Raw genomic sequence first — 16,416 nt, forward strand, 5'->3', positions numbered from 1 at the left:
AACACAAGCCTTGTTTTGACTGGGGCAGAATAGAACACACCTTGTGGGGATGACACAGAAGTCCAGATCGTCCTACCGTGAGTGTCCTTCTTGCAGGCAGTATCAGGGCCTCCCCAGGATGCATTTTTTTTTTTTTTTTTTTTTTTTTGATACGGAGCCTTGCTCTGTCCCCCAGGCTGAGTGCAGTGGCGCAATCTCGGCTCACTGCAAGCTCCGCCTCCTGGGTTCACACCATTCTCCCGCCTCAGCCTCTCCGAGTAGCTGGGACTACAGGCGCCCGCCACCAAGCCCGGCTAATTTTTTGTATTTTTAGTAGAGACAGGGTTTCACCATGTTAGCCAGGATGGTCTCGATCTCCTGACCTCGTGATCCGCCCTCCTGGGCTTCCCAAAATGCTGGGATTACAGGCGTGAGCCACCACGCCTGGCCCTCAGGATGCATATTTTTGCTCTTGTTTCACATAAACTTCAAGTCCCTCATCCTCCCCAACATGTGAGAAACACATGACAATCATATTTGCAAATGTCCTAGATCAGTTAATCTTGGATCAAACCACCAGGTAGTAAAAGAAAGCTGCCCTAATTTTCAAACTTTTGGTAGACAATTATTAAAGCTGATTCTTAGAGCATTAGGGAAAGCATATATTTAAACCTCCAAAAATTTCACTGACAAGAAAAAGGTTAGTATAAACTGGGTATTTTCCTTGCCTTTTTCTGGAAATGAGTTTTTCTCTGTCTTGTTGATGCCCATAAAGGACACAAATTTCAGGAAAATCAAGGACTAGCTTTCAAATATCTTGGAGATCCAGAAGTAATAAAATGTTAAAACTTTTTGAAAAGTAACTTCAGTTAATTAATATAAACTACACATTCAATTTGGCATATCAGTTACGATAATTTTATGAGCAAATGAAATTTTACATGTTAAAGTTCTTAAACTAATGAAGCAAATGTAGATCTGTAAAGGGTGCTTTAAAAAAAGCACTTTTCCATATTTTTCTTTCTCCCAAAATGCCCATATTTTTCTCTTAAACACTCATTCTTCTCCCATCCCATAACTTTAAAATTACAAGTGACATCACAGATTTCTCCTGCTTCCGAGCATGCTTTTTCAAACTGTACAAATACTCTCTTCTGAAGATGAATATTACATAAAATCTTTTAAACTTCCTATGTGTCATAAGATTAAGGAATAAAAAGGTATTGGAAGAAAGACATTTGTGACATTTCTTTGTTCAACACAATTGCAATGCCCCTAAATTAATCGTGAAATTAGATTATGGCCCATAAAGGGAGATATTATTTAAGAGAAAGCAGTCATGTCTGAAATTCCTAATTAGAACATTTAGAGTAACCTGATCCTGCAACACAATCAGTTCCCCAAGGAGGCTATTGTGGAAAATAGACAGAATTCTGCAGGAAAAAAAAAAAAAAAAAGAGCCCTCCTCCTAATGAGCGTTTTGAACAGCAATTGTGTTCATTTACATTTCTCTTGTCCCATAAAGTTCAGATGTTTGTCCATATTTTATATTAATTTCCATATTGTCTCCCATCCTTTATTTTCAGATACTCTGAAGAGTAATTTATTCCACTAGCCTCTCCTGTTGTATAAATTAATTCCTAGGAGTGAGTAGGCACATCAGGTGAATTCAGCACATTAGAAGTAACTCTTTATTATTTATATTAGTGGAAGGGGGTTATGACCTAGATAATTCAAAACAGGTATTTTCTAAAGTTTCCACTTATTTAAATTTTGAAACTGTGTGGAAAGTGATAATTTAATGATGGATCCTGTCTGCAAGGAGTTTACAGTCATGTGGGAGAATTAAGACATATACACACTGAGACAAAAACAGAGTTCTCAGTAACATAGAGATGTATGGCAAAATGCTATGGGGACTCAAGAAATGAAAGACTTGGAGCCATAAACATATATGGTGATGTTTCCAGCACAGACATTAATTTAGCAGAAAGAGGCACTATTTCTCCCTCACACATTGAACGTATTACCTCTCAATTATAGAAAAATTACAATCTTTCTCTTTTGAAAAATGGATATAATGAATACACCCTCCCCCCCAAAAAAAGGGGGGGAATTACATTTTCTTACCTGTTAAATTACATCTAGGCACCAATTTCCACACTGGAGACTCTGGCTGACTTAAAACATATGTCAAGTTATAGATAAAGACACATATAGTCATAATAAGGGTATTACTTGAAAGTGCCTTAGTATATGGCTTTCTGTAGCTCATTCCTACGTTAAAAGTCTATCTGCAGAAGTCTGACTAACTGTTGCCTTCTATAGAATCAGAATTCACATTTCATTGTGGGAAACACTAACATAAGTCTTGATTTGCCATATAGCTAATTCTGCGTGTCAGAAAGCACTCTAGAGCCTCTAGTATCTGAGGAGCATAAAACAAACTCTCTCTCTTGCACTCTCTCTATCTCTATCTCATGCTTATAAATATGAATGCAAATTCTACTTATGTTGAACAATAATATGGTTCTTAATTAATCACCCTAGAAAATAAAAACACTTAAGGCAGGAGAATCAGTAGGAGTCTTTTCCAAAAAAAAGTAAAATTCTCTACCATCATCATTGTAAACACTTGATCAGTTGTTCAAAAATGCCTGAGTACAGGACTGTTGAATGTTCTTTGGGCCTAAAGTATAGTATCAGTGAAATAACATGAGAAGTTATGAGATGCATTTGCATTGTGTTATTATGGGTTTCAATTTTCTAGCCTGCTGCTCAGATTTTTAGGATTAGGAATAAAAGTTAGACCTCACTTAAGATGAGTAATACTAAAAGTGCAAAACCTTATACTTTGTTACATTTCATCTATCAGGAATTCAGAATTTCTCATCAATAAATAGAATTAAATGACACACAAATGCAAGTCCTTTTCCCAAAAACCTAAATATAGAGTATTAGAGGTAATCCTACTTGAAATGTAAAAGGACAAAAATTTAGGTAGATTGATTCAACTAAAGTGTTAGGCTTTTTTCAAAGCTATTTAATAAAAACATGAAAATTTTGCCAAGAGTTTTGCAGTGCTATTCAGAGCACAAAGTCTCTTTAAAAAGTCATGTTGTTCTCATTTCCTGCACCATTGAATTATAGATATATTTTGATGAACATTAAAGTATAGATGATCTTTGTTAAAAACTGAAATAGATGGTCTTAAAAAAAAAAGCTGTTATCACTGTTGATACTTTAGTCAATGAAAGGCCACTGTGTAAATGCCAATGGACCTAAAATTTTCAAATTCTAATCAACATAATCCTCCTCTTGAAGAATTTACAATATATATGTTAAAACTCTATTTGCTTGTATTTGAAAAATTGCTAATACTTTCTTATTGGTTTTCTTAGCAAGAGAAATTGGGTGATATCTGCTTCTCCCTTCGCTACGTACCTACTGCTGGTAAGCTGACTGTTGTCATTCTGGAGGCAAAGAACCTGAAGAAGATGGATGTGGGTGGCTTATCTGGTAAGCCTGCGGTGTTTATCGATTTTTTTCAAATGCTGTTTCATCATGTATACCAAATGCACGGCGCACATGCTGCAACTCCCCACTCCTTAATTGATCACAGTTCTCTTTCCTATGGAGCCTGGAAGCAGTCTCAGAATTCATCCCAACACAGTGCCCCAGGAAGCCACTCTCAATTTATAGGAATTGGCATAGAAGATGAAATCTATTTTCCTTCTTTGGAGCCAAAGTATCAATTGTCTTTTTGATGGCATTGAAAGCTGAAAATGTTTGCTTCTTTTCTGAAAGAGAGTGCTTATGACAGATTACAATTTTGTTGAGCTTAGAGGGGGTTTTTGGTCAAAATTCACCCACAATATAAAAAACAATGTTTTCCATGAGACTTATTTATTAGGTATTTGATAGCCTAACATAGTTCCTACAATACCATTTATTAAAGACACAGCATTTCAATATATATGCATAATGAAATCTCTGTTTCAGAGTGAACCCCTATGGTAATGCATTTAATTCCACAGCTTACATTGAGGATGGGAGAGATGTGGGGATTGAAAGTTTCATACAACCCAACCTTAGTAAAACATGGTGAATAAAGTATACCCTGGCTCAAAAGCAAAGTCAACTCAAGGACTTGTCACTTCCACGGTTGAACATAATTTTTCTTCTTCTCCGTATGATTAAATCAATTATATTTTTAATTTTCCGCTAAATCATTAAAGTGTGAGGAATTTTCTTGATATGCCACAAGGTCATCATAAATTGACTGCAGTTGTCATTGTTTGTGGCTGTGGAATTACAACCAACATTACTGGTTATTCAATGCTTTCTTTAATAAAAATATTGCAGACTTCAAAAGATCATCCTAAGGCAGCATGGTGATTTTTATTCTAAAGCATAACAGCTAAAAAGTGCTACAGCTGAGCTTCCCCTCACTTACCCACTAATTTGTCGACCAAATTTTCCTGGTACCTGAGTGTATTTCTCTTTATAAATAAGTCACCTGGGGAAGCTGTACTAATTCTTTCATGTCATTAAAACCCTATAATAACTTGCTGTTTTTATTGTGCCTAGTAGTGTAACACAGCAAATTTAAAGCAAAGAGCACAGTGTTCTCTAGAAATGTAGAGTATTTAATGTGACTATAAGTGAAAAACATGCAGAGAAATTTTTAAGTACAATAACAGTTCCCTCCCAGATTATTACTTAGTTTTCTGAGGTAACTTCAGACACCTTTAACATTTCCCTGTCCTTTGGTTCAACAGCCAACTATCATGACATGATTTCTTTGTATCCTCTCTCTTATGCTTTATCCCAAATATCCAATAACCATCCCCTCATCACCTATGTCTAGTATTCTGCTAGTCTTCCTAAGTCATCTTATATGCTTCAGCAGATAGGATTTGTCCTGGCTTCTTCCGGGGTCCCAGAAATGAGTTCCCATCATCATAGAGAAATATTTCAACCACGAATTGTTCATCCCAGTTTGCTGTCTCTTTCCACTATGACTTCTCCACCACCTACCCCTTCTCGTTCAGTGGCACCAGAGAGGCTGGCTGCAGGCATTTTGGAAACTTGGCTAAGGGAAGTTAGGTCTAGCAGGTTATTTTTATGTGGCTTACAGTCATATCATGTATAGTGAGGTTATTGCTAGCTATCCCAAAGAAGGAAGGATACCTGCAATGCACTGACTAACTCAGCATTGTGAAATGAATAAGGAAAGGCCAAAGGTCATACCTAGTTTAGTATTCATAACTTTATATTCTTTTTTTCTAAAGAGAACCAGCAAAACCATATTAGCTTCAGTATCTGCATAACCTGGGTTCGCCCCTACATTTGAATTACCTGGAATGAGTTTAATTATTAAGTAAGAATATTTAAAGAGTAAATATCCTGAAAAAGCCCTAATTTTAAGGGCTTCTCACTGCCTGTGGAATTAAGCCATAATCACTCTAATCACTTAAGTCTATGTAATGTAGATACATCCAGCCTATGTCATGCCATATCTCATTTTCACCAAATTGAGCAGCACACTCTTTTGCAAACAAACTATACAACTTTCTGCCTCCGTTACTTGCTTAGGTCGTTTCCTTCACCTGGAATTCTCTTCCTTCCAACAATGTCTAGCCAATTCCTACCCATTCTTTAGGCCCAGCTTAATTATTACCTCCTCCATTCATTCAATAAACATATATTGTGTCCCTACTTTAAGTCAGCATTGTTCTGAGCACTAGGTTTACATTAGTGGATAAAACAGTACAAAAGACCCTCCCCTCCTGCAGCTTGCATTCTAATGTAGGGAAACAGAAAAGAAGCCAACAGATAGCAAAAGCATGAGTCTACCAAGAGGTAACAGGTGCTATGGAGCGGTGAAGCAGGAAGTAGGATAAGAAACATTGGGGATTCATCTTAAATGGGGTTCAGAGAAGACCTCATGAGTAGTTGGCATTTCAGCAACAACCTGGAAGAAGTGAAGAATTGAGCCATGGGGCGTTTGGGAGAGAGAACAGCCATGGGGCGTCTGGGAGACAGAGCAGCCATGGGGTGTCTGGGAGAGAGAACAGATACCTCATGGCTCACTTCACTTCTTCCAGGTTGTTGCTGAAATGCCATCTACTCATGAGGTCTTAAGACCTTATGTTTAAGATCCATCCCAGTAGAACAAACCTTTGCCTTTTTTTAAATGCCACTAGCTGTTTGTTTACACCCCTCAAACATCATGCTTCTCTCTCACTAGACTGTGTTCTGTATTTATCCCTCCCACAATGCTCTCAGTGATGGGTAGCACTAAGCATAGCTGCTGAATGAATAATGAATTATTTACAAAGGAGCTATGGCCTGAAAAAACAAGTCTTGCATTTCAAATGTGTCTAACCCACTTACCATTAAAATAACTTTAAGCACTTGGATGGTCTGTCTCAAAGTAAGTTGACCTATGTACGAGGAGACCAAAATTATATAATAAGATCATTCCAGGTAATTCAAATGCCAAAGTACATTTGCTGGAAATGACTAGTTAATTGGAACCAAAGTGGGTTGTTTTGCCAGAGTTTAAACTCCATCTGCCACTAACTAGCAATTTGACATTGCACAAGTTATTTATTTAACTCTTCTAAGCCTCAGCTGCATTATCTATAAAGTGGGAATAATGAGAGGACTTTGTTGATGATGCTATGAGAAATAAATGAAAGCACAGGGCCTGGCACAACTAAGTGCTCACTAAATACTATTGTAGTCATTTCTATTAGTAATTTTATCAAATCTTGGGCTAAATATGCAACATGGGAAAGCAACCAATGGATGATTTAACCAATTACTTGCTTCAATGGGGAAAAAAAGTTTATCTGATTGTTTGATGGAATTAGCTGATTAATTCAGGCAAACGTATCAGTAGGCCCACATTTTGCATAGACACTATAGTGAATTAAGATAATTAACAAAACATTTGAGACAATAAAACATGAAACATATGTAAAATAATTTTCTTATTGCTCTCCAACAAGGTTATTTCCTTCCTGCAGTATTCATTCAAAATGCATTGCACAAAGATTTTGCCTCTATTGTATATCCATATGCAAAAAATGCAAATCCCAGCCCCTCATACTTTACAGTGACAAGCTTAATTGGACTATGCACATCTCTACAGTAGATCCTTGCACTTGCATTCTTAATATCCCAACTTTCAAGTGCTTGTGAGCAACAGTGAGGATTTCTGAATTTAACTGCAGTCATGTGTTGATTAACGACAGGCATACATTTTGAGAAATGTGTCATTAGGTTATTTGATCATTGCACAAACATCATAAACACAAACCTAGATGGTGCAGCCTACTACACACCTAAGCTATGTGGTATGGCTTATTGCTCCTAGGCTACAAATCTATACAACATGTTAACATACTGAATACCGTAGGCAATTGTATTTGTGTATCTAAACATAGAGAAGGTACAACAAAAATCCAGTATTATAATCTTATGGGACCACCACTCTATAGGCAGTCCATCCTTGATTGAAATGTGGTTACACAGGGCATGACTGTATTTGTATTGAGATCTTGAATCTTGCAGGCTGCAAGACTGTTCTTCAGGAGCAAGTTGGTGCTGTAGAATATGTGTAGGATTTTTTGCCTTATACGTGGAGAGAATCAAGCCTTCTGCCTAGTAAACACGTCTCAATAGCTTCGTTGCCTTTTACATGTCTCTGTGTGGAGTCAATCTTCCTTCAAATAAGAAATGTTTTCTATTTGGGAAAATTGGGGAAGAGAATAAAGAGGTCAAAGTGAAGGCATTGGAAACGTTGAGGCTTCCCAAAGGTATGAGGCTGTGTGTCTCATAGTTTTGAGCTAAAGTATATAACTTTTATTCTTAAATTTATACCTGCGTAAACTCCTAAGTCAGAGACTAATCAGATACTTTGCTTCTTGTCCCTATTTGTGTCACAGCAATCACTTTCCTCAAGTTTGGTGTTTTGTTTTGGTTTTTGTCATCTCAGAAATTTGACACTTCTGAGTACAGCTTTAATGAGGAATGTCAACACTGTAAGTTTAGTTTAGGCTTTCTGTTGTAAATTAAATGAAATTCTGAAAGTTTTCTATTTAAGGACATGGCTGTTTAAAGAAGGAAACACTAAACTTTAAAATCAGCAAAAATTGAAGTGATTATAGCTTTTTAATTTTGATCTATTCCGTAGAAATTCTGTTTTTCTACTTCAATCTGAGAATTATTTTTAACTGTTAAAAAGTCACATTATCAGTTATAGAACACTTTCTAATTTAGAAATATTTTTTGACTTGGTTTTCTCATGTGGTTCTCATGATAGCCCTGTGAGGTACTTTCTGAAGATAACATTCTGATTTTACCAGTGAGAAAATTGGAGCTTAGAGACATTAGACAATGTCCATAAACTATCTTCCTGCATGTGGCACATAGATGGGGGTGTTCAATACTTGCAATTGTTCTTATCACTACTGACATTTGATCTCAGCTGAGGGTAAGACTGAAGTTCAGATTCCCCAGTTCTCAATGCAGAGGACTTTCCAATATAGCATTCAGCCCTGCCCACACCCCTACCTTCAAGATGGGAGAGCGAGGATTCCTCAGCTCTAACCTGCGTGAGGTGCCTCCCCTGCCTAAAACCGAAACATCAAGATGAGGTCCTCACAGTAGGGAAGACTAGAAATGGAGTCTTCATGGATTGTTGGAGATGCAGGGATTCTTGGAGACTGGGGAAAATGTTCGTAAGTGTAAACCCTTAAGGATACTCCTAGTCAAAAAGCTCCAGCATACACCCTTTCTTGCCTTCTCAGAACCACAAATTGATTTTCTTGCTTCACTTGTGGTTTCTGGCAGATTCCTCTTCTTGCCGGGCCCAATATGAAACAGAATGTGATCTCACAGACCTGTTCTACTTCCCTTATTCCCTGAAGCTAGCACGTAATTCTTTTGAGACTTTTTTCTGTGTTTGTACTGCTAGTAGCCATGGCAAAACAACAAGGGGAAAAAGTGTGCAGTCCTGCTCCTTTGATGTGGTTTGCATTAACCTAAATTGGGGGAATGGGGAACATAACAAAAGTATGTCAAGCATGGGGGCAAGCTGGAAACCCATATAGTAAAGGGCTGAAATCACATGTAGCTATTCCAGCAGCCTCCTGAACATCAAGGAGCTAGGGAGGTGGTTAGGAGGTGGGATCAGGTCAACGATGGTTGCAAAGTGCTCTCCTTCATCATTTTTCTGTCCCTTTCACTCTCTGTTCTATGACCCATCCCTAGTCCTCTTCCTGGCCATCCCTAGTCCTGCCTTGTCACTATGAAATGAAATCTGTACTGTGAAAAGCAACATTTGGGGCTGCAGGAGAGTTCCTCCAAAACATCTAAGTCTCCAAAAGAAAAGGGAAATGAAATGTTTGAAAGTGGCAGCAATTACTTGAGGGAAATGATAGAGAGGGAACAGGGGACTCGTGATGATGAAGGAGTCACTATCACTATATGTCACACTGCCAGTGTGTGGATTAGCTACTGTGACCTAGGCGAGCAAAATTTACCCTGTCCCTCTCCCTCCACCCACACACACTCTGTTTTCTGGAAGACGCCATTTTTTAAATGTTACTTATGAGTTTGTCTTTTCTCTAGCTCCTTTTCTACTGTCCTAGAAATGTAATTTGGGAAATTCAGCCAGATTTAAATATTTGAGATCATTTAGGAAAGAGCAACTCACCCAACCTCAGGTAACTACTAGATTCCAAGGAGAAACCATGAACCAGCAGAGGTAGGTCATTCCCTCAGACGATATTTATCAACATGTGATATTTTGCATAACCCCATCAAAATCACTTATTAAAAACTAAGATTTCAAGGACTAATTCAAACCGAGCTGTAACTGAGTATCTAGGGGTGGGAACCTGGAAATTGCCTTTTAAACAGGTCCTCCCCGTCCATACACACATACCCATGTTATTTTTATGCATCTTAAATTTGAAAACTACACTTCAGAGACTTAAAACACTATGTCATAATTTTAACTGAGGCCTAGGTCAGCCAAGTTCCAAGTTAGAATTTTTTTTCTTTTTTTTTTTTTGGTCAGTAACGTGGAATACATCTTTTGCTTTATATAATGGAATTTCCTCAAATAAGAAGTTCTATTCCTTTCATCAGTCCAGTATCCTCTTCCCTGAAAAAACCTTGCCCACATGTCTAAATTATTATCTTTTTTTCTTGAGTCTCCTCCACTGAAAGAGGAAATAAAAGCAATAGATGTTTCCTTTGTACATTCTGAAGTTGTTTCCTAATACCCTTGACTACCACCCTTATCTGTCCTTCCACTGGTGCTGAAAGCACAACAAAGAAAAATGCTCCAAATTCAATTGATTTGAACTAAAAGCCACTAGTCTGGGAGCCGGGCCAATAAATAAAATGGCAAAAACTTATTTGAACCAATTAGATAGGGATATGCAAATTAATTGGCCATGATATCAGGGTCAAGCAATAATATGCAAATAAACTGGCATTTTATTGAGCTAATGGGACAGGAATATGCATAATAAGTTGGCTGTGATGTCAGAAGCTTCATCATAATTTTAGGCATGAATGTTACAATATAATATCAATTCTGGGATACTTCAAAATGCTTAATTACAATATTGATAAAATAATCTGAATTCCTAAAACATGAACAGATTGGTCTAAAAAAGAAATGACAAGTCTTGAAACTGGATCATTCTAGAAAATGAGTAATTAGAAAGGATTATAGCCAAGCCTGGTACAAGTTGGGACCCAGGCACAGTTATCCACAGAATGGATAGAAATGCTATGCCTGAAGGACTAACAGTTTTAGAGAAATGAGCAGATGTGAAATCAAGAGAAATAAGTGATAGACTGTAATGTATTTGTTCAGAACAGTTAGCCCCAAAAACTCCTAAGTAAATTCTTTAGCCAGCAGGTATATATCCAATCAGTCAACAAACATCATGTGAAAACTCCTCTGTGCCAGGCACCATGCCAATCCTTGGGAATATGAGTAAAAACAGCAGACACTTGCATAGCAGAATGTGAGCCAGACACTGTTCTAAATGCTTTACATATGGCTAACTGATTTAATCCCCATTACAACCCTATGAGGTAGATACTGTTTTTAATGTGATTTTATTGATGATGGAACTGAAGGACAGAGAGGTACATAACTTGCCCAAGGTCACAGGATTACTATTTGACAGAGCTAGGATGTTAACCCAAGCAGACTGTCTTCAGACTCCAATGAATAAAACCTGATGTCTAGGTCCTTATCATTGCTCAGCAGGTTCAACCTGGAGAACAGGTGGATAACTACATGCTGCAGTTTGAAAGATGTCCAAAAGTGACCTGATTCCAAATATCCTCTATACTCAAGCTAAAATTCTATCATGGAACTCACTAACATAAATCAGTTGGTTGACTGTTTAATTAGTTCTTCAGCTACTTAGACAGCAAAGGTGAGATCAACAAGTCCATAACACCAGACATTGAATAGTCATAGATGATTTTTATGCTGGAAAGGACTGTATCAGTTTCTCCCTAATGTACAGATTGGTATGTTATTTTAGTGACTTATCTTCATACACAAAAGAGGATGAGACACAAAACAGTGACATTTCGGCTGTATCTCTGGTATAGAAGACAGGTTGCTGAACGTGGTAGAAGAGAGTCCAAGTTTAAGAGATTTGAGTGCCTTTTAGAGATTAAAGAAAAATTTTACCTGTAACTAAATTTTAGCAAGGGCTAATTCTGTAAAGGAGTACGTGATATTATTGGGAGAGGGGCAGTATGATGTAAGAGTACAAAAGCATACTACCCCTGTAAATTGTTATGGGACTCTTTGGGTCAAAATTACATATATAAATATTAAAATTAAAGAAATTTGAATTGCAATAGACAACTTACCAGGAAAATACATCTCAGCTGGATAATTTTAACAAGAGAAGTCTACAGATGAAGAAGTAGAAACGGAGTTCCAAAGAGGTCTGTTCTAAGGCACTTTTACCAGTCACCTTAAAACTCATAATTCTGAAGGTAAGATAAACGTTTCCAGTCATTGAAATGCAAAGCTCAGTGGGTAAATTTAAAAAATCTAGCTAAGCTGAGTAAGCCAAAAAATGTGGTAGATGTGCTTCATTTGGGTCAAGTTAAAAAATAATACACTAAAAGGAAATCATGACCCAATTTAGAGTATAGAGTAATAGGATCAATTATAAATCAAGAAAAAATGTCACATAGAACTATCCATTGAAGACATTCACCAAGTCAATGTGTCTTTTTTGCTACCCCAAAAAAGGCTTGATGTTGTCACAGAAGATTTTATAAATAAAAGGGAGGGAAAATCCCCTACCTTTGTACAAGTCCAGAGCTCATTCATGTGTACAACACACAGAGTTTTGGTTGTCCACCTCAGGAAAGACAGTGTTAGATGTTAGATGACTATCTGCTAGAGGAAAGCAGCTACAATAGAGGGATGAAGGGGTTGTGTGTGAGGACAGGCTAGGAACAGCGGGACTTTGTGGTCTGGAAAAGGAAGGCTGAACAAGGATATGATGAAAGTCTGAAAATCATGAAAGGTAGAGCTAGAGTAATACCTACCTATTTATCACATCCCACAATACTAGAATCAGGAAGTCACCTTGATGTTTGAAAGAGAATAGATAAAAGGGACAGCTATTCAGGATGATCTCAAAGGCACCTTTCTACTCAAAAATTCTTTGTCAAATTTTCTTTACTACTTTACATTTGGGTTGTAAATACATGTTGCTCTAGGAAATGGAACAGATTGAAATATAAGACTGAGATAAGTGTAGGTCTGTTTTGTGTTATAGGCTTACAAGGAGACATCTCTAAACCTTTGTGCTGTCTTGTAGGAACCCCTCCTGCCTTTCCGTGGGTAACCATAAATAGCCCACAGCTGCATATCTCACTAATCCAACCCAGAATGCTTACATTTGCATCCTTCAGTTGGCCACTTCTATTCCCTTCTCTTCATTCCGTATACAGAAAAAAAATAAGGAAGGTCAGAATTTCTAGTAGGTAATTGCACTGGGAGGAATAGAGTCCCCACAAATTCCTATTTTTAAAAATTATATTTAGTGGGTTCTTTCAGGAGATATTTGGGAGTTTCTAATAAAACTATTAAAAGCATGTAGCAAAAGTCGGTGCTATTTTCCCCTTCCTTTTACAAAGGTATAAGATTCCTCTTAGTAAAGCCTATAATAGGTGACAAAAGCATGCAAAGTTTTGAGTCTCAAACACTACAATGATGCTCAGAAATGGAAACATCAAAGACAGTCTTTTAGAAACAACTGTATTGGCCAGGTGCAGTGGCTCACACCTGTAATCCCAGTACTTTGGCAGGCCAAGGTGGGAGGATCGCTTGAGCCCAGGAGTTTGAGATCAGCCTGAGCTGCATAGTGGGACCCCCATCTCTACAAAAAAATTAAAAAGAAAAAAAAAAAAACTAGCTGGGAATGGTAGCACACGCCTGTGGTCCCAGCTACATGGGAAGCTGAGGTGAGAAGATCTCTCAAGCCCAGGAGGTCAAGGCTGCAGTGAGCTGTGATCGTGCCACTGCACTCCAGCCTGAGTGACAGAGCATGTCCCTGTCTCCAAAAAAAAAAAAAAAAAAAAGTACTTTATTATAATCACCTCTGCTTCCAAAAGTATATGCTGTTTCTACTTGGTTCCTTAATCCCTTATTCTTAATCTCAGTTATAAAGATATCATTCTTGTTCCCTTTTCACCATAGTCTTGCCACCTGCTGCACCATGAGCTACTTTGAGAGCGGGGATTGTGTCTACTTATGTCTGTGTTCTCAGAGCCCCTAGCATATATGCTGAAGAAACAGACCTTAATATACCCTGCCTAAACAATCAGTTATGAATTTTTAAATTCCACTAATCTAACTATTTTGTCTTCATTTTCCAAACGATCTGACTTAATTTCATCACTTAATGCAATTATTTTGGAATCATATAGTAGTAATCCTATTATAATAGAAATAGCGGCTCATAAATAAAGACCAGACAATGGAATTCTTAAAATCAATTGGTTGTTTTAGCCATCATTTTCAGAAGATTTTACTTCCTTCCCTCATTTCCCCCCTCCCCACCCCCTTTAGTGGTTAAAAAAAAGAAAAACAGACTCTCTCCAAGAGATAAAAGAAGAGAGTGACACAGAAATGCACACATTACTGTAGTTATACCTCAACGACAGTCATAAAGCCATTTTCAAGGGAAAAAGTAAAGACAGAGAATGATCCCTTGGTCACCTTTTGCCCAGCATGAACAGAGAAGGCAATGATTCAGCATCTTACTTGTCCGCTGTTTTAAAGACTAACTGCTTATCAAAGGAAGTCAAAAGACCATACCAGCTGACAGCCTTTTTAAATTACTAATGGCCTAAATTTTGTGGCACATCATTTTCAGTGATGACTGGAAAACTAGGAGGCTTCCTATAATTTTTTCTTTCAGAAATAAATGATTTTATTTAAGTTAAAAAAAGAATTAAGTGCATTTATTTTATATCCTCAGAACCACTGAAACTGCTTTTAGCCAAAACTAAAGCAACATGAATAAGAAATTAACAGATTTCAAACTACTGATTTCAGTCAACAATATAACAGTGTAATTAACTAATAAAATGTCCCATTAACAAAAAAAAATCCGAATGCACATTTCGTGATAGTGCACTTGCGGAATTACTACATATACTACATATACATATGAAACTGCAAGATTACTCAGTAATCTACTGACCCAGCTGTCATTTGTCGAGAATATTATGAACTTTCATATCCTTATTAAGGAAACAAATGCTTTCACAAATAGCCCTGTGTTTAAATATTTATCTAGAATTTTAGTTTTAAAATTATAGGAAAGCTCAAGAAATAAAGTTAATCCATAACCCCACCACTTCTTTTCATGTATTAGTAAAAAAGTAACTCAAATCAACCCCCTCTAATCTTTCCCACTCCTCAGAGTTAATTGACTCAAGGAAAAAATTTGAAATTTCATATCCTTCCAGATTTTCTTTCTGCTTATATCAATTCTATACACATATATACAAATATATATACATTTTACAAAATGGGATTTTAAACACATTATTCTGTAATTATTTTTCGCCTACCAATATATAATAGAGATCCTTTGGGCCAACATATAGATCTGCCATATCTAGTGGTTGCATAGCATCTCTTTGTTTGAATGTATCATGGTATATTTAGTAATTCTCTTATAAATATAACTATGAGAAAAACTATATAACTTCACCAAAAGACTTCAAATTAGACCTAAACAAATAGAAAAATAACATGCTCTTGGATAGGGAACAATATAGTAAAGATATCATTCTTCCCAAATAAATGCCATAAATGAATTTGAAAGATAAGTAACACACTAAAAGAAAGCTTTGCCTCACATAAACAGATCAAGTATTAATATCCCTATAATACAAAGAGTTTCTACGTATCAATGAGAAAGAAAAGCAATAGGAGAAAGTCTCTATTTTATTAATGTTCCTAAAATTTACTTGCTGCTGCTTCTACTCCTGGCTGCTGTTGCTGAGAAGTAAAATGTTACATTTATACAATGTCATTATGCATCTAAATAAGAAAGGATTTTAAAGTAAGATGCAATTACCCTAAGTTCAAAACCTAAAAATGTGTTGCTTAAAAAGACAGTCTAGACTGATTGCAAAGAGTACCAGAAAAAAAAAAAAAAAGCCGGTCATTAGCTTGTAGATTTTCAAATTTTCATCAACTATATTTGCAGGAGTTTGAATCCATTAAAACACTCAATCCAGCAGCATTATTATGATAACAACTTGAAAAGATATGTGACAGTCACTGAAAGTCAAAGTAAAAATATATACCGCTATGAAAGTCATTTTGAAGGGAAGTTCCCAGTTTCTAGACTTTACCAAAACAACTAAGCATTTGAAAGCTACTTTTACTAAAAGTTGCCAATTCAGTGTATGTATCTAGAAAACACTCCTGCATTTTACAGCACTGTCTTTAATGTAGTGAAAATATTGCAAATGAAACTAGCCTAAAGGGCAATAATATATCACAGTAAGTCTCCAGTTACTATAATTAGGAATCTATTCTAATCTTACCTGAGAGACATGTTAGTGTTTTATGTTTATAAGGATTTCACTGAAATTTTTAAAAAATAGCTTAGTAGAAGAGATTTTAAAAGAAGCAGTGAATGTTTATGAATTATGCAAGTCTGAACTTTCATTTTAATAACTTCATTAAAATATAAAAACCTTAAAAGCCTCCCATCAGGAATTTGTTTAACTTTATAGAAATGCTTTATATGTGCCCTGACCTTGCCAAGAGGCAGGCCTAAGGCATGATTTAACAGTTACTACAAGGCAAAGCCTAATAGTAAATACCTATCTGAA

The 16,416-nt window shown here is 36.6% G+C and overlaps 1 protein-coding gene across 5 annotated transcripts in view; it reads left to right on the forward strand.

Moving 5' to 3' along the window:
* SYT1 (synaptotagmin 1) overlaps positions 1–16,416 on the forward strand; it is a 578,577-nt gene that overhangs the window by 474,812 nt on the left and 87,349 nt on the right. For all 5 annotated transcript variants that reach the window (XM_058425422.1, XM_058425424.1, XM_032170814.2 and 2 more), the window contains one exon: positions 3,381–3,498. In XM_058425422.1, coding sequence (XP_058281405.1) covers positions 3,381–3,498 — 118 coding nt within the window. The remainder of the gene's footprint in view (positions 1–3,380; positions 3,499–16,416) is intronic.

Source organism: Hylobates moloch, unplaced genomic scaffold (assembly GCF_009828535.3).
Source record: "Hylobates moloch isolate HMO894 unplaced genomic scaffold, HMol_V3 SCAFFOLD_12, whole genome shotgun sequence".
NCBI lineage: Eukaryota > Metazoa > Chordata > Mammalia > Primates > Hylobatidae > Hylobates > Hylobates moloch.